The sequence below is a fragment of the Accipiter gentilis genome, chromosome 21 (genome assembly GCF_929443795.1).
Source record: "Accipiter gentilis chromosome 21, bAccGen1.1, whole genome shotgun sequence".
Classification (NCBI taxonomy): Eukaryota; Metazoa; Chordata; class Aves; order Accipitriformes; family Accipitridae; genus Astur; species Astur gentilis.
The window spans coordinates 7,333,358-7,353,004 of NC_064900.1; the positions used below are offsets into that span (position 1 = coordinate 7,333,358).

Sequence of the window (19,647 nt, forward strand, 5' to 3'; positions counted from 1 at the left end):
GTGCACTAATAAAACAGTCCTGGCCTTGGGGATGTACAGTATAAAAAGATAATTATCAAGAAGACAGGATGTACGTGGAAACAAAGATGTAGGGGAGAGTGTAGAGATTTTTTGATTGGTCTCCCTTAGAATATAGCTGTCAGTCAGTACAAGAGACGTAATACCTCCTCTGCCAACCTTTTATTGTGTCTGTTAACAGTGTCAGCTATTTGGCATGCAAATTGTATACCATGAAATGTTTGTACTGTACCAAGCACAATAGGACCTTCTTCTCACTAAGACCTCCACATATTTTAAAAGTAATAATAAAACAATCACTTCACTTTGAGTTTTATGGAAGAAGCACATGTTCAAGTAGTATTTTTAAATAGGGATTTTTAACAGCTTAGCTTTTATGTATATAATGATTAACATTAGGAAAAAAGGGAGCTGAGCAAGCATAGGGAGACATGAACCAATCAGTTGTGTTCTAACCTAGAGCCGTGAGTGAGGAGCTATAGAGATACACACTAGCTAAGGAAGAAGTGGTCAAATTGTTTGCTCTGAGAGTGAAGGGAGAAGCCAGTAAATACTGACTGCTGGTGGAACACTGTGGGCTGACTTGGGTTAGAAAGCAGAGGAAATTATAATGTGCAAAGCTAGTTCTTATCAGAATAATGTCTTGCGCAGGCATTCAAGAACAGCGTGGAAATTGATGAGACACTGGGACTAGGATGTTTGACTGTGGCAGAATTTCTCTCTTTGATGTGATGTTTTTTTGTCTGAATATAAATGCAACATGCACACCAAATCCTTTAAGGAAAGTAGTGTTGGCTGTATCTCTCTACCTTTTTTTTGCCTCCCCAGAACACTGGCTTTGATTAAACCTGATGCAATGCCCAAGATTGGAGAATTAATTGATATCATTATTAATGCAGGATTTACAATAACTAAGGCCAAAATGATGGTGCTTTCAAGGTAAGGAACTTTTAAGGTTAGCTCTATTGTATGTAAATATTATTTTTGCAGTTAAGAACGTTCTCTGAAGCTATCCTGTGTTGTTCCACACATCAAATCCATTCCAGCAAGTAATAGAGGGAAGACTCATCAGTTTCATAATCATGTAAGTTTCTGAAAGCATGTAGAGAATTAAGCGAAGTATTAAAAGGTTCTGTGCAAATGAGTATGGGTGATTAAATATGTAATGTCTCTGTATGAATCCAAGGTGACTACTGTAGCTTTAGCAATTCAGCAGTGTTTACTGCTGACATGTCTGTATGTCCTTGCCTCATGGCTTCCTGATACAAACCATATTGCTTACTATAACAGCGTTGTCTTTAAAGTAGTTGGTTTGTTCGCTCTCGCTAAATCCATTGTCTTAATTTGTGCTCTCAGAGCCCAAACTTGTTTGCTTTTTAATGACTGGAAGTCCCAGGCAAAGCAAGTGATCTTCTGATGCTGTTGCAGAGTTGGACACATTTTACTCATGTATCTTCCTAATCCCCCCCAAATGTCAGTCCTCCACTTATCTCATTGAGCCACAAGATTTTAAAAAAGGCATGCTGCAGAGGAAAGAAAACATAATTTACCCTAGAAGACTTCCCCAAAGTTACTGCACTATTTCTCTGATGCTGCTTTGCCAAACCTGTTCATATACAACATGTCTTTGAAAAGAAAAGCTAACTGTCTTAAATAATACAATTTTCATGTGTTCTTATGGTTTCTGTGTGAGGTCAGGAACCATTTTCCCCACCTCAAAACTTTCTTGACTTTCTGAAATATGGACAAAACAACTATGTGACTTCCTCCTCTTGTCTCTGCATTCACCTGTTGCAATGTTAGATGATACTGGTCCCAGATCCTCCCTCAAACAACTCCAGTTCATGAGTTCAGTCAGGTTTCTAATGCTGATTTACAATTCACAATGTCTTTCAAGCCAGCCTTTTTTGGCTTGCTTCCTGCAGTCTGAGAGATTTGATCCTGTAATGTTGTGTTCAGTGGTTCTGTATTTCAGTGTGTGTCTGAGAACTTGAAGAACGGTTGAGCCAAGTCCTGTGCTTTAGAGTTGACTCACACTGAAGGGAAGAAACTTTGGGACTTGAACTTTTATTGCCTATTGCAATATGAAAATTTCTGCTTGTCTTGTATAATTGAAAATAATTATTAATAAGCACAAGATTGGGCTGTGATACTGGATGTATTTAAAACAATGTCTTGAGTATTTGTGGTTGCTCTGCATGCTATATACACTGTTTCTTGGGACTGTGCCATTTTAAAATGATAGAACTATGGCTTTGCCAAAGTCTTCTACCCTTAGATGTCTGCAGGCATGCTTGTTCAAACCAGCATCATCATCTACTGCTTTCTTTAAAGGGATTATTACTGACATTTGTCTGGCAATCACTGTTAAGTAGATTTATGCCTTCTGTAAAAATTGTAGCCAAGATATCAAAGCAGGTGCCTGCCCTCACTTTCACAGGTCAGCTCTCTAGTGTCTTCATTTACTCATATGTCAGTTCAGTCCATTATTCCCAGTTGAACACTGTTTTCCATTCTTTAACGAGAGAGATGAAATGAAAAAGGAACTAAGTTACACAGCACAACTGCAGTTTTATATTTATTGCAAAAGGAATTCTTAAAGGAGTAGTAGAGCTCAATTTGTTTCAGAAATATATCCCTCAAATATTTCTTCACATTCAGAAATGATAACACTTAATCTGTTTGCATACTTTTTTCATATTTGCTTTCCAAAATTATTTGGTGAATTAGTTTCAGAAGAGGATTTTCTGGTGAAATAGTGAATTGTAAGCAAAAACTTTAGACTATTTGCAGAGTGTAGGCTTGAAGCTTGAGATTGCAAGAGTTCCAGTGACTAGCATAGTTTTTAAATCATGTTTCTGCCTTAAGAAATGGAAGGAAAGCTTATTAGCGGCATGGTCAATGAAAATCTTTTGAATTTTGAATGGCTTATACTTACACTGAACTGAAAGCAACAAACCAGGAATTATTCAGTTCCAATGAGCAAGTGGTCATTTTGATAAAAAAAACCTGGAGAAAGCTCTGGCTGTTCAAATGTTTGTCAAGGTTAAGAAAATCAAATTCTTACATTCTTCCTGAGGTTATTTCTTTCCTTTGGCAATACTGGGCTTAAGTCTGAACTGCAAACGGGAGAGGGATGTGAAAAGTTCCATTGCAGATGACAGAACCATGCCTTTGTTCATACCTGGAATCTGTTATTTGAAAAACATGCAGGTAATTTCTTTCCGTAAAGAGAGCTGCTCAAGTGAGCAAAATCATGGAGACCAGGAAAAAATCAGAAGACTGTTTCTGCAGGTAAAAATAATTTTCCAATTTTTTAGTCTCCCTGCAGCTCGGCTTCAGTTATGAGCTTTGTACCAGACTAGGGGTGAGCAATATTGCTTCCTTTCACCTGTCAGTCCTCCTGAAGAACTTGTCCTTCTCTACAAATTCCAGCTTCAGAAGGTGGTACACACCACAATTTGGAGGAAACCAAGACCAAGCCTGCACTTCTGAAAGGGAACTTTGAAGCTGCAAAATAACTTGAACACCTCCATGGATTTTTCTAGCTGTTGCCATGCAGAAAAAGCAGTGCAGAAAGCAAGAGTTAAACATGAGAAGCAGTTGGAGAAAAAGTAGGGAAGAGAGTAGTTTGGTTATCTGCAAGGGGGTGGTGGGGTGAAAAGCCACAGGATGGAATGCCCGCTGCTGGATGGATGGTGGGTCTGCACCATGGTCCCTGAAACTTGTGTGGTTGGGTAGCTGAGCCCAGCGCTGCTAGCGGTGTGGCTGTGGCAATGCAGAGCTTGGAGAGGACCACCACCCTGTCTGAAAAGGGTACCTTTTTGCTTCCAGTACCTGACTAAAGGCTAAGTAACAGCTGTGGCACAGACATACTGTGTATGCCTGGTGGCCTTTATTTGCCTGGCAATGTAAGGAGCCCCCTTCATTACAGAAACTCCATTACTTTGGGAAAAAGCAGTGTGTAGTAACTGCTGTGTTCCCCAAGAGGAAGTGCAAGACCAAATTGAGTTTTCAAGTGGGAAAGTGTGGGAGAAAGCAAGTTTATTCTGGAGAGCATTGTGCTGCCTATGTGACTTGTAACATTTGAGGATACTGACAGAAACCAGGTTATGCAATATTCTGTTGTGCACCAGTGTAATCAAACACTAGCCTTGATAAGGAAATAAGTTCCAGTGAAGCAGGTAGATTGTTTATGCTTTAAAACCTAACTTCATTAACCAACATACACACTCAAACTGAGATGAAGGATGAAAACAACATCACAGCAAATGACTTGGCAAGAAGGTGACTGTGTTGCATTTATTTCTTAACCTGAGAATGAGGGGACCATCAGTGACCCTGAAAGTCCACGCTACGGGCTTCAGTCATTACTTCCTTCCCACAGCAGGAGCATAAGGAGGAGTCAGCTACAAGCTATACCTGTAGTCACACAAAATATGAAAGTTAAATGTAGTTTCTGTTATTGGATGTGAACACCCCACAATCTGTCCAGCTTGGGAAAACATTACCTGTAGAAAAATGTTGATGAATGAGTTTTTGATTTTCAGAAGGGTTTATATGTGTGTGTGTATGTATCTATATCTATACTTCTATATCTATGTCTTTTTACTCTTCCAGAAAAGAAGCAGCTGATTTCTACGTAGACCATCAGTCAAAACCTTTTTATAAGTAGGTATATCAGTTTCAGCTTGCTATGTATTAAGCTTATTTATTGAATGCACAGGATTCATTTGCTGTATTTGGTACTGCAGAACCATGGGAAAATTAGAACTTGTCTTAGTTGAGTGGAGCCCTTTGCAAAGTATGCACCCTGTTCATCTTCCTCCAGGGACAGATCCTTATTTCAGCTATTCAGGGTTTTAACTGACACTCTTTACAGCCTGATGATATCAGGGGAATGTCTTTGGTCTCAGAAGTGAAAATGCTCCTAGCAAGGCAAAACTTCAAGCCAAGGGAAGGAGCATCTTCAGGATCAGGGTGGAGCTTGCAGGTAATGAGAACTAGGGGGGGAACACTTAGCTGGTAGCAAGTACCCCAAATCATAAGTAACTGAAAGGGTAGTGCATGGTGCAGTTGTTTACTGTACTGCTACCCTTGGACAAAACATCAAACTTCCATGATAATTAACCTAACATGAAAAACCTTAGCCTTTCCATAACTGACCAGATTGATGCTTATGATCCCAAGATTGTAAGTCTAGTGAATAGTAGGGAAAAATAGCAATTCTCCTTGTTTGGAAAAGAATGTTTTTTGTATTAAAGAATTTAATTTTAAAAAATTATCTAATATTCAGGATCAGTCTGCACAGTAAGCAGTGTTGTAGAAATTGCTTTTTTCTTGGGTGTGTGTAAGCCATTTAACTGTATCCTAGACAAGCAGTCTCTGACCAACAGAACCTCAGTTCCGATAGCTTTTCCCTATGTAGTTTCTTTATGTTTATGTAACTTTTCATAGTTTCAATATCGTTCCTTTAGCAAAGAACTAGTAGGATTTCTTTTCTCTCCTTGCCCGCTGATCATTGCATAAATGATCATTAGGAAGAAAATGGTTGGAGAAGCATACACATCCATAATTATAATTGTGTAAAGCTCTTTTTTTAAGAAAGTAGTACAAAAAGCATTGAGTCAACTTTCTCCTTTGTTGGTTCTGTCCAGACTACACAGTGAAAAGGCAGGCTTGTTAGTGTGCATGTTTTGTAAAGATAGAGAATTATAGTGTTTTGTTTAGTTTTTAAATAGAACACTTGGGTTTCCAATTTTGGGTGGTTATTTTCTGTATAAGTGAGGTGGTCAGGACAGGAGACAGGCTGCTCCTGACAACCTCATCTTACTCAGATTCATCCCATTAAAATCAGTTGACTTCTGCTTATGCCAGGATATGGTAACTCACTGTGTGGTTAAGTCCCCTCTCCCCCGCAAACTTTCTAAATCTTGCTTCTCCCTTCTTTCCCACTTTGGATTTTGGCTGGGCAAAATCCACAGGAGAGATCCACGGGGCACTGGAGCAATCCGTCCTGACAGCAGTGCTGAAGTTGTGTCAGTGGGGAACACAGACGGGTCATGTGTGAGAATCCTGAAATCCTGCTGTGCAGAAGACATGCTTAGGAATTGTTCCTGTCAAACAAATGGTTAGCAGGGTCTCTTTCACTGTTGCCAGTACTGATCTTTTAAAAATTCTTCTGAAATCTAACATACTACAGAGTAGCTTGACTAAGTTTGTATTATCTGGTTCTTTTTCTAGACAGTAATAAGAAGGGAATGTCTGCACATGACCTAGTCCAGCCTCCTCCTCAAAGCAGAGCCAACTTCAAAGTTAGATCAGATTGCTCAAGGCCTTGCCGAGTTGAGTTCTGAGCATCTCCACTAGATCATATGGGTTTTTTGGTTTTAATTTGTAGTGTGGATCACCATGTGCTGTTTCCATTTTGCAGTGAGCTTCTCCAGTTTATAACGAGTGGTCCCATTGTTGCTATGGAAATCTTAGGAGATGATGCAGTTTGTAAATGGAAAACGTTACTGGGGCCAGCAAACTCTGCAGTGGCTCAGACTGATGCACCAGACAGCATTAGAGTGAACTTTGGACACGATGGCTTAAGAAATGCAGCTCACGGCCCAGATTCAGTTGCTTCAGCTGCTCAAGTAAGTTTTTGACTGTTTGTTGGCTGAGGTTTATTTTTACTTTATCTGGTAACAGCTGGGTCAGGAATTCCTCATTTTTTCCCCCACTTGAGTTCAGAACTAGTTTAGATATTCTTCATGGATCCTTTTTAGCATGGAAAAATACACTGTCTGAAAGCAGAAATCTTGTTTATCTCCGTCACAAAGGGGAACCTTGGGCACTTTGATCAGGAGAGCATGCCTGGTCATTTTTAATGTCTTCTGTACATTACAAACATTGAGTTAATTGCATAGTCTGCGTAATCTACCTATAGCCTACCAATGTTGGTCATAAAAAGAAAGGGATTAAACAATTAAATCCTTTTGTGCCCTCCTGTGCTTTGCTTATCTATTCTCCTCCACAGTCCTCACTAGTCTTCTGCCTGCAGCCTACTTTCCTCTGCTGTTATTGTTCAGAATGAATAATTATGAAAACAGGCCACTTTGTAGTGCTTTGTGTTTTGAGAGGTAATACAGTGGGCTTGGCTTTGAGGAGTTTGGTTCTCTTTTGTTTGGTTTGCAGTGTGTCTTTCCTTAGTGCTAAGAAAAAGCCAAGGGACTGGGTGATAGATACTACCAACATTTCTACAGAATTGAGTTGACTATTTGTGTGTGTTGTTGTGGAGTAGGTATGCTGATAAATGATGGCAAGAATAAAGTTTACCTCATGATTGATTGGTATTGCACTGTGGTGCCTTAGCTCTAGAGCAGTGGGGAAAAGATACCAGTTGTTGCTTCCTTGATCCTAGTCTTTCCTCTATTTAAATTGGAACAGCTGCAGTAGCACAGCTGGAGAGAGACCTGCCCCAGAATACCTAATAAGCTGCCAAGTACTGTATACTAGAAAATATACATAGAGATTATATCCTGACAGTGAGGGCAGAGTTAGCCAGTCGCTTCTTCTAGCTGGCTGTTAGGCTGTGTGGCATAGTAAGCTAACTGTAAAGCGTGGGCAGTTTTCTGCTGGTCAAGAGCTCATTTCGCTTGTCTGCACAATGCCTGGGCTGCTGGATCCTCTCCGTGTGCCTCTGGTTTTGACAAGAAATCATATGCTGGACCTGAAGTACTTTTTCTGCTGGCAGGCTTGATGAAAACAGTACAGAGTCAGAAAGAGTTTTGGATGAAATTGATCTTTTCTGATGAAGGAGAATTATAGTCAGAAAAGTCTTTGTAGTTCTGGTTAAATAGCTGGATGTCTTCATATATAAGGGTGAAAGTTTCTCCTTGATCCTGTGTACTGCCATGACAACTGTGCCTGCTTTTGAACCGAGAGTGTAGGAAAGAGTATGTATTCACATAAAATTTTGATTAGAAGCATAAGTATGTGCTTTGGCTTAAGTTGTTCTTTTCGCATTTCATTATTTTTGAAATAGTGTTTGAAGGCCCCATTCATCTTGCAGCATTTTTATGACTGTGGGATTATTTTGCTGAACTTTTGCAGGTGTGTGCATCTTTGTGGTGTTACCGATACCACTCTTCAATAAATCAACCAAAATTGTGAATTGAATACCCCTGTGCCTGTTTTAATTTAGTAGGCCCAATATTATATGGTTGTATAGCAGTTGCTGTGGAAACCAGTTGGCTGTGTCTTACAGAAGCTTTGCTGAAAAGAAAGAAATATAAGCTAAAGAGACCTAAACTAACTCTTCTGAAGGAAAGCTGAAGTCTCAACCATGTTTAATGAACGTATTGTAAACTGAACAGTTAGAGTGAAAGACTGCATTGTTCTTTTGGTGGCTAAATGGCAAGTGAAAGTATGCCTCTGGCATACTCTAAGCTGGTGTCTCTCTGCAGGCCAAATTTTGGAATTTCTTTAGATCAGGAATAAAGAGAAAGGAAAAGAATTTTCTTTTTAAGGCTCCACTTGGTTATAGTTTGGCATTTCATTATCCTAGTCCTTCAGTGTTATTTAGTTACTTTCCTGTTATGACTCTTAATGGATAAAACAAAGTGTTAAATATCGTAAATATTTTGCTGCCTTTTCCTTGCTGCTGCTTTTAGAGTAAACATTAGTTAATAGAGTGAGACAAGGTCTTTGAAGCATACAGCATCTTTTCAGTAGAAGGATGTAGGAAATGAACCCTTTTGTCTCAGATGGGCCCACTTAAAATGTGGATTATTTGCTCGGAGAAAAAGAAAAACCATTTTCTTTTCTATTGAAAGATCCATTCGTTTGAGTTGTATAGTTGTTCAAGTAAGCATTACAGAAATCGTCAGAGTGCCATGAGCTGAAGACTGGGAGATAGCTAAGTCTACTCCATCTGAATTGAGCTAGTAAATTAAATGAGGCAATTCCAGGAAGTGTCCTTTAGCACTGCTACTGTTACACAGGAAAAAATCAGATAGTTTCAGTAGTAGTATTTCCAGGATAATATTATTTCCCTTAAATAGAAATTTATCAATTCTCTTACTGAATTTGACCAATAGGTCTGAAATGGAATCTGTGTTTTGAGCATTTGACTAGTGTTAATTGGCAGATTGTGTAACATATGCGAATAAATGGTATGGAGAAGGTGTGAAGCTGGCAGTGAACAGGGAAAAAATATCACTGAGGAAAGAAACCTGGCTGTCAAGCTCACCCCAGTATGGTCTAAGACCCAAGCTATGTGATACCTGAATAGTGATGGTGGGAAGAAAGGAAGTGATCGGAGGCAAAGCTGTTCTTTTGATTCATCCCAGAAATCAGAGCAATCGAGTTCATCAGCTTCAATTCAGTAAGAAAAAAAAAGAAAAAAATAGGGTCAATAAGGCATAAGGTGTGAGTCAACGATTTTAGGCAAAGTTTAGTTGTTTAAGACAAAAGGAAAAAAATCTAAACAAATGGGATGGAGATCAGTTTTATATACAGAAAGAAAACATGCTGAGAAATGGATGGTTGTTGCATTTTTGCTCGTATAGTGGAAAAGATGATATGAAAAGAGGGAAGATAAAATATGTGTATATACAAGTGGATTTGGGAAAGATACTGACAGAAGAGAGAGAGAATTCAGAAAACCGGGAACACCTCTACTAAATGTTTGTGGCAACAACATTTTGAATGTTCTGAATTGAAATGGATTGCATTGCAGAAGTGAAAAGAAAGACATTGCAAGAAGTATTCAAATCATATTTTTATGATTGTAGCAATGGTGCCAGAGAGGGAAAGATATATTTGAGAGAATATTATAGGGAAAAAGTATTTGTAGTACAAAAATCTGTAATTAAAGTTTCTCTTCTGTGACTATGGATACTTCAGATGTTACTTACGATAAAAGTTGATATATGCAGCTAGATCAATCTAAAATGTATTCAATTACAATTGTTTTCAGGAGCTGGAGTTGTTCTTTCCCTCCAGTGGAGGTCGTGGACCAGTCAGCAGCGCAAAGTTCACAAACTGTACTTGTTGCATTATTAAGCCTCATGCAGTTAATGAAGGTAAGCAATGCCAATAGTGGAGGTGAAAGCAATGTGTGCTTCATGATCATTCCTGTGCCCTTCTTTGGGAGAATGAGAGTGCAAGAGTACGGTATATTTTATAGTACATGCAAAAGTGTGTAGATACATTGTCTTTCATACACCTTTAGTGTTTCTGCAGTTCAGTTCCATGAAGAGTGGGTCATGCGCTTTCCATGTGGATACTTGTTAATTTCAGAATAAGAAGGAAAGGTGAAAAAACGAAGGATAAAAATATACATGAGATTTCATGAATCTTACTGTGACAGCTTGCTGTGTCCTTGCTCCTGTCTGCCTACCACAGTCATCTGCTGGAGGTTAGCATCCTCACGGCAGAGTGAAAGCGGGACACCTGGCTGTATTGCAGGGCCTTCCACTCACACAGTAACACATTACATTAAAGCTACTCACAAAGGGATATTTGTGCTGATATGAACCTTGTTCTGCTGAATGCAGTGGGGATGGAAAGTAGAAAAGGCTTGTTTATGAAAGTGAGCCAAAGACCTAAGGCATTTGTTGGACTCCATGGTGCTTTCTGTGCTGGAGAATGCCCTGTGAGCTCACCATAGAAGTATTGGAAATGTTTAATGCCCAACTGTTACCATGCAAAAATAATCTCACTTTTGTGTCCTCTACTTAGATACAGGAGCATGTGTAGGAGCAGTGAGTGCAGTAAAATATTTTGGCTCTGGAACTGCAACAGTATTTTTGAGTGCAGAATAAATACTGCTGTGTGAAAGCATTGAGATTTTTCTTACTAAGATGCAGAGCACGCTGCAACATTTTAATCACTTCTCTGTGGATAGCTGAAATGGAAACAGCAGAAGTGGCCATAGCAGTTTCCAGGCCTTTCACACCTCAAGTGGGATGTCTGGAGAGCTTGCTGGAAAAAAAAAAAAAAAAAAAAAAAAAAAAAAAGGCTTTCACAAGAAAGAGTCTCTCACTGCTGATAATATGCCTGTTATCTCTTTGAGGCCTTGCATGGTATCTGCTACTGATAAGTCTACCATGCAGCAAAGACAGAGTGATGTTCTGTTTACAGAAATACGGGCAGCAGGTGGGACTATGATTTTATGTAGCTAAATGTTTGCAGAGGACAAACTTTTCCGTGGCAGGATTGTTAGGGTCCTTAATTTGATTGTGAAAATAGCAAAGTGGATGGCTTGGGCTGTGCTTTCTTACTTAATATACAATTTCTATTACATATGGGCACTCAGACTGTCTCTTAGTGAGCTCAGGTTGTTCCTTCCTACTTTTAATCTTCATTTCTGTAGATTCAGTGCCCTGTCTGTTACTTTCTTTCCTTTTTCTTGAACTTCTCAGAATTTTTCTGAATCATCAAAGGACAAATTCTGGCCCTGTTTGCACTCCAGCCTGGGAGTGTGAGTGTCTGGAGGAGGTGGGGGTGGTGAGAGAGAGTAAGAGGTATAGGTACAGATAAACAGAAAATATAAGTGCACACCCAGCTTTGCAATGGGAGCGCTAGAAAGACTGGACTAAAGTTAAGCTTAATATCCAATATATAGTCCTTTCTCTCACACCACAGAGGGCTGGAAAGGCAGACCACAGCTGCCAAACAGTAACTACAATTTGAAAGACAAAGTGTACCTTGTGTGAGTGTTCTCTGTCTGTACAGCTTTGATTACTACCCTCAAGAAAATGAAGAAACCAAAACTGAATTTTCTTTTCTAAGTCAGCAAAGCATTTTATCAATTTTAAATTAATATCAAGAATGTTGGAATTCAGGGACTGGCTACGCTCTTACCTTACTAAGCTCTGTTGTTTCTGCCTGTTTTCTCCAACATTACTTTGAATGTTTCAAAAGGCACAGGTGCTGCATCTCTTAAAGAGATTGAGATTGAGGAGATCCTGTAAACTTTCCGGAAGTCTGGCTTCTGATGGGGAGTTGGGCTTAGGGAAGAGTCGTTGTGGCTGGGTGGTGGCCTCACTCTGGCTGAGAGCACTGGTGTGGCTTCATCTTGCAACTAGACTGATTCCGGTCTGCAGTTTGAGGCAAGATGGATCCTTCTGCACAAGGGCTGCAGGAACTCTCCAACATCAGCCCAATGGGCCAGGAATGTCGCAGGGGAACGGATTTGGCTTTCCTTGCCTGTCCTCTTCTGTCTTCCTTAGCCTTTCCCATATTCTCCTTCAGCCTATTTTTGTGAGTAACAACAAAAATGCCACTGAGCGGCATCCCTTTTGGTACACTTGGTCTTCTTGCAGTGCACTTTGGATCATCACACCTAGGAAGAACCACGCACGACAGAGTAGAGAGCTGTGCGCTAGTTTTGCAACAGTTTTTGGAAGTCTTAATTCTGAAATTACTCTATTATGATTAAACTGACTGTTTTAAAGTTGAAGGAGCATAGCCTTTGCCTCCTATAGATTTTAAAGCTTTTAAAGTTTTGAGCATGCTGTGTAGCAGTAGCAGGCTGTGTCTATGGGAGTGCCACCATTCCTCCTTCCCTGCGCAGACTGTTTTGGAGTTGGGAAATAGCATGCTGAAAGGGTTTGGGGGGACCAAACAATCTGCTCAGGAGAACTCCCAGGTGCCTGTCTGAAACAAGCAGACAAGAAGGCAGAAGCCCATCTTCAGGGATTAGAGGTGGAGCACATTGGCCCCATGGATTGTGCATCTGTAAGGAGAAAGTTTGAGAAAGGAGGGGCTGACATATTTGTGCTCAGTGATCCATGACAGAGTGGGGAGGCCCTGCTCATCTCATCTCCCTTTTAACGGCTGTTAGCAACTGTGTTCAGTGATTCAGACACTGAACAGTGTTCAGACAGTGAATGTCTGATATAACCAGACATTTTGGTTATATCAACAACATCTCCTGTATCTCAGTTGAAGTAGGTGCTATAGCAGCTTGTGAGCTGCCCTCTTGGCAAAATTGCATGTAGGACACTGCCTGATCTTAAAAATAAGCAACTTGCTTACCCCCAGCAGTGGTGCTTCTAGGTGTGGCTCTCCGCCCTGCTGTTTCTGGTGGGCAGAACGTAAGTGGAAACACAGGAGCTGGAGATGAAAGGAAATGCTGTGTGGCCATCAGTGTGAAAAGGTGGCTTGGCAGAGGCAGAGGCATGGAGAGGAATTTATGTGGGTCAAAGCAGCAGATCCTGTTATGCATTGAAGATTTGATTTGTGCTCCACAAATTTTTGGTATCGAGTATCTAAAAATAAACCTTTTTGCCATTTCCTATGTGCTGCTGAGGCTTTGAACTTGATTATCTAATTACGATGAATATAATCTGCTCATTACACATTTACAATTATGTGAAGTTTCACTTACATACTTGAGTTTATACAGAGATTTAGTCTTTATTTCTGCAGAAACTTTTGATGGAATTCATGATTTGAATTTTGCTTTCTGGTCCTTTTTCCCAGTGTTTCTTTTTCCTCCGGAGTCTGTTGCATAACTGATTCTTAGAAGGAAAAAATCTTCTATTTTTCCATCCTGGAGGATGGTTTGCTTTAACGACAGTTGTAAGCTAGGAGGCTTTTCAGCAAGCATACCTTGCTGTCAAAAGGCTGGACCTAATCTGTAGTTTACACTGGTTAATTCTCTGACACAGTCCTTTCTTAGAAACTGACTTTGATTAACGTAGAGGGTTTATAGGGTTCCTATCCAGTGACAAAGCAGTGGAAAATCACCGTTGGTTTTATCTCTGGCCTTGCTGACCCTCTCCTGACGGGTATACAGAAACCTCTGTTGCTAGGCAGCTGCAGCAGCACAGCCTGACCACCTGCAGCAGGACCTGGGGCAGCACTCACACACATGATAACTCCTGTAAGCATGAGTACCAAAAGTGTCTGCCAAGCTGCAGAGGAAACCTGGGGCCTGATAAAGGGTGTCCGGGGAGTTACGCGAAGTTTAACTTCAGCTGTCAAGGGTGCTGGTAATGCTGGAGGGGTGGTATCGCCAGTCCTCTAGGGCTGTGTGTCATACGCACCTCTTAAAGAAGTAAGGCAAAAGCTATTTTGTCAGTCTGGTGTCAGCATAACGTCTTCTGTGGAGGATCCGAGATGGGAAAACAGCTGGGAAGGCCATTGAAGGCAATGTAGCCTAGTGCTCCGGACTAGACAGCTTTAGCTCATTCTCTAGTGGCTCCTCCGGGCAGAGATGAAGCACTTCCCTGGCTGGCTGGAAAGTTGGCGGTGGTGAGGTGGTTGTATTTTAACTCTGAAGAGGGTTTGCAAGAGCAGTCCAATTCCTCTTTATTGGGAACTGAAAGAATGCAAAAGCAACCTGATGCTACTCCATGTAGACTTGTTCCGACCAGCGGTGTGTTGGGGAGACATGATGTGGTTTGACTCCTCTAGAATCTGCCATGCGTTTCAGTGTCTTTTAGCCTCCTCTTTGTCTTCTCCTGAGACCAGTTTTCCGTCGAGGACGATGGTAACTAGTAAGCACAGTGTCTCAGTGTGTTTACTAGGACTATAGGGCTTAATTGTTTAATAATTGGAGAGTTTTAGTGTGGATCTGTGTTCTGTAACCCACTTGCTTCTTGTGCTTGGAGCTTCTGATAATTCAGATACATGGTCACAGTTGCAATCATTTAGACATTCTCTTTTTGTAATTCCCCTTATGTTATTAGATCTGAAGGTATTAGCAGTAGTGCTCAGAAGCCAAAAATGTAAGTGCACCAAAGTGGATGAACTTCAGTTTAATGCCCTGAGGACAGTTACGACTCGACTGTTTTGTTGGCAGAAATAACACCTTGTAGATCACTGGGTGGGATTAACTTTAATGTATTTATGTGTAACAGTTTAGTCATGTTTGCTGTAGGAATTAGAATTTGTTATTTTGTGACTGGTTTAAGTTTCTTTGCGGCTTTTCCTTAATTCCTTTGAAAAACAAGCAGGGAAAAAATTATGAAAGTAGCGGTGATCAGGCTATAAAGGCTGAGGTCAGAAGTTTGTTATATTTCACATTTTGTACTTAGGTTACAGGACAGAGCGTGAGAGGTGAAATCCTTCCCTCCTTTTCTGCACTCCCAAGCTGAGACATGGGTTCTCCTAAAGTCAGAGTTTTCTCAAAAGCAAATTTGGGGCTAGAACAGTGCCACGAACTTGAAAAGCAAAACTGCTAGTGAGGAATTCATTGGACCTGATGCAAACTGAAAGGCCTGCCTAGATGTGAGGAAGCCTCTATGGTCTTGAGGGCTCCTAGGTGTGAGACTAGCTACCCGGACAGGTTTGTTCTCCTAGTACATCTTAAGCTTGAGATTTTGTTCTAACATTGCTGGTAAGTTAAACCCTTGTCCCTCTTTTGTAATAATAATGGTAAAAAAAGTTACAGTGCTGTCTTCCACGTTATTCTTTAACTAAAATTTAAGTCTAATAGAAAACAAAGGGAGTGGGTTCTTCCCATGTGGAAAAGATATTATGTGGAAATAAGGTTTTAGACCTGTTCTGAGTGGATGATAAATCTTAGAGAGTGCCGTTATCTTAACTTAATACCTACTGGACTGCTTTAGAAATTCATAGACCATAGATCAATTCATATTGATCAACAAAATGCTGCATGACAGGTAACCCTAAGAATCATATTTCCTTGTTTACGTGAAGACTTAGAAAAATTTTAATTGAGAGAGTAGTTCTTTGCTCCAGAGACAAACCTGACTTGGACAAAAAGAATACCAAGGACAGTAGTTCAGTCTCAAGCAGGTAAAGAACCAGGGTTTACTTACGTAGGATCTCAAAGGAGGTTACTTTACAAAAGAGAATGGGTAGAGAAGGACTAAAATCCAGCATTTTAGTAGCTTATATGCCTGACTGCAAACAACTGAAGAGCTGTTCCTGACAGACAATATACTTGTTGGTCTTTGAAAGAGAGAAGGCATTGCTGTGAGAATGTCCAATTGACCTCTGTAGTGTGCTAAGTGAAGTTACGTGTATGTGGGTAGGCAAGGAAATAAGCTGGAAGAGAAAAAGAGGATGGGATAGAAGAGGTGCAGATTTGTCACCATTCTCAGGACTAGGTATCTATATAATTGTTTTTTATCATGATGATTTGTATTCATTAGATAAGATTTTTAAAAATTGTAAACGAACTCTGGAAATTGGTGGGGTTTTTTCACCCTGGGTTTTTAGATGTAAGTTTGAGTAACATTATTTTGATTTTCAGGAAACTTTAAAATAGAACAAGGTTTTCAGAAAGCTGTTTTCTCATACTTGAGAAAAAATGAGGAAAGGAATTTTCTCATAAGTAATCTGAAAGTATATCTTCTGTCTGTGAGAAGTATTCGTAATAGAAAGGTGAAGTGCAGATGCTGGGGACTTCACCTCTCGTAGGCAGAACTTTTCTTTCTTGTCTACAAAGTTAAGTACCAAGGGGCATCAGTGCTAGCCTTGATACACTTAACAATTAGAAGTCTAGAAGGAACTATGTAAAGATAGAATCTGGAAATGTAAAAAAAGTAGGATGAACACAAATCTTTGCATATACTTCAAAGAAGTACAGTAGGTCATTTGAGATGTGACCTCTGGATATTCCCACATGCAATATTGCAATATGGCAATCTTAGTGCTGCAATCGTGAAAACTACCTAGTGAAGCACTACGCTTTCACATGCAGGCCTTTTTTGCAGACAGATTTGCCCAGGCAGAAGATGTATTTATGCAAAATTAAATGTACTTTGTTTCTTATGTTTTCCTTGAATATATTATATATATATAGTTTTGAAGTGTTCGGTGGTGTGTGGTGGTCCTGGGGTTTTGTTTGTTTGCTTGTTTGTTTTTGTTCTCTTTAGAAAAGCTAGGAAAAAGTGATTAAAATAAAAGCAACCAACTTTACCACTTTATCAACATTTTTTAAGAAAAAAATGTAGCTTCCATGAGAACAGTAGTCCATCCACTTCTGTCTGTGTTTTAAATTATTTGCTGTAGTTGTAATGATGCATATTCCTTGCTTGGGGTGTTTGTTTTTCAAACTAAGCCTATGTTGGTTTTTTATTAGTTCCTGCATAAAGTTTTAGCAGCTTGGCATTGGCTTCCCAACTTTGACTTTGGATTTCAGTGGCTAGTGGGGAAGTGACATTTATTTTTTTGAATTATGAAAAATGTATTGTACATTTGAATTGATTAAGACGGGGAGGTGAAATGAATCTAGAAATCTTTTCTGACAGTTTGAGACTGGAAGGAAGAGGAGGAGGTATACTTCAGAGAAAAAAACTGATCAAATGGCACAGCCAATCCTTACTGAAGCTTGTAAGTATCCTTCTACTACTGGAAGGAGAGTGTTTCCCAGTAGTGTTTGGTAGACTTACATTAGTGGTGCTCCTGTTGCTGAAAATCATCTCTGTGCAGGGATGATGGTGTTAATATATATATATATATATATATATATATAAAGATACATTAGGAATGAGTGTCTTGTTACTGCATTTTAGCATTCTTAAAGGGTTAAAGAAAAGTTAATTCTAAGAGTGATCCAGGGAATTTCAGGCTAATGAAACTTCTTTCATACCAAGGAAACTGATGAATCAAGAGTCTATAATTTCATTGAAACCATTTAGAAAGTGAAGATATGATGGACATTTACCAGCATGTCTTTTTTGAAGGAAAATATGCCATACTGATCTCTGAATTCTCCAAGTATGCTTTCCATAAAGGAAGGTAAAACAGAGCCAGATAGTCTAATTCACTTGAATATCAGTGTCTTCTATCTTGCTGTTAGGAAACCAAAATTTTCCTTTAGTGAAGCAATTCATATGTTTAGATCTGTACAGCATAGGCATCTGCATAGCTTTAAAAATTTTCCTCAACATTGGACTGGACAGGAGCACATCAAATTAAAAGGGCTTTACAAGTGAAATCATCACCCATCCTTGGGCCAGTTCTTGTCAATGTTGTCATCAGTGACTTGGATGGGGAAGGACAGAGCATGCTTGCAGTGTTTTCACATGGTACCAAGCGCCTACAATGGTTTTGGAGGATGTGATTAGAATTCAGAACATTCCTGATGAACTGTAGAAATGAAGCAATCTGAAGAAGATGAAACTGAATGTAAACAACTGCATAGCACTACCATGGACGAGGGAAGACAAATGCACAAATATAAAATAGAGAAGAACTGGCAGGGTATCAGTGAAAAGTCTGTAGATAAATAGTTGGAATAGTGATATATCATAAGCATATGCTATCTATGCATATGTAGCATGTGATATATGTGCATATCTATCATAAGCACAATCAGTGTTCACAATGTTAGACATGCTTTGTTTAGGTTTTTTTTCAGTAACTAGTTCTGCTCAGTGCTGGTGAGAATCCAGCTTGTGTAGCATGTCCAGTTTCTGGGCACTCTGTTTCAAAAATAACATAATCAACTGAGAGCAAAAAGAGTAAGAGATTTAGCCAGTGAAAACTTGAAAGGTTTCATTTATGTAACCTGAGATGGAGAAGACAGGGTTATACAGCTTTCTATATGTAAATTTGGAAAATGCATGCGTATTTACTAATTTAGATGAAAGAAGATTTATTCTAATCATTAAAGAAAACTTCAAAGTATATCACTGGCCTGATATCTGTGGATGTAATGGAACCTTTGTTACCAGAAGTTTTTGCGAACATTTTAGAAAAATTAAAAAAATGCAGCCATGCATAGTCTAAATTCACTGTACCTGGGAGCAAAATATAAATATCTTGAAGTCTCTTCTCTTACTGCCCTTTTCAAATCAGAGCATAAGGAGAAAGGCAAGGTATTGGGTCTGAAAAGAGCCAAGACACAGAACATAGGAATATGTGATAGTCTTTTACCAAGTGGAAAATAAATGATATGAACTTACAGTGTATTTACTATTGATCTAGGACAGTGAGTGGGCAAACCTTCCACAGGAAGTGGAATATAAAATTAGTAAAGGCTGGAACAGATTATAGGGGACCTCCTGAGGGTTTCAACCTCCAGAGTTAAGTTAATTGACAGTGCAATAGTAGGTTAAAATGATTGTTTATAATTATGGGCTAATGCATGCTAGAAGGCATAATTTTAACCATTTCCTTTCTGTAATTGTAACCATTCATGAGAAGTCCCATGCACAGTGTTTAGTTGGGATAACCAGAAAAAAGAAACAAATATTAGTAAGTATACAAATGGTTTGAATTACAATACTGAATGCCATCATATAATCTGGTGGTACAGCCTCAACTAAAATACCGTGTTTGGTTTTCTTCACACTTAAGAAATAAGCAAAAATAAATGAAAATCATTATAGCTATAGAAACATTCTCCAGCCAGAGTGACCATATTCTTTTCAAGTGAATAAAAATCAGAGTGGATGTGCTAAAGGAGTACAAGATAACTAAAAACTCGAAAGAAAGAAGTAAAAAGAAAAACAAACTGGGTATTTCTTTTTAAGCCTTCTCTTAGCACAAGAACAATGAAAGACAGAAACCTAAGCCTTTCTGTGTTTTTGTAAACATACAGCCATCAGTTTGAGTTCAGCATATCTGTTGCAGAAGTATTGATCTTTCCTTCTTAATCTTTGTTTCTTCCTTAAATTCCCTTCTCAAATGGCACACGCTGCACAGCTAAAT

The 19,647-nt window shown here is 39.4% G+C and overlaps 1 protein-coding gene across 2 annotated transcripts in view; it reads left to right on the top strand.

The window, feature by feature from the left end:
• The window catches only part of NME7 (NME/NM23 family member 7), a 91,438-nt gene that overhangs the window by 26,076 nt on the left and 45,715 nt on the right, over nt 1-19,647 (top strand). For both annotated transcript variants that reach the window (XM_049824431.1, XM_049824430.1), the window contains exons 4-7: nt 847-957; nt 4,639-4,689; nt 6,452-6,659; nt 9,986-10,091. In XM_049824431.1, coding sequence (XP_049680388.1) covers nt 847-957; nt 4,639-4,689; nt 6,452-6,659; nt 9,986-10,091 — 476 coding nt within the window. The remainder of the gene's footprint in view (nt 1-846; nt 958-4,638; nt 4,690-6,451; nt 6,660-9,985; nt 10,092-19,647) is intronic.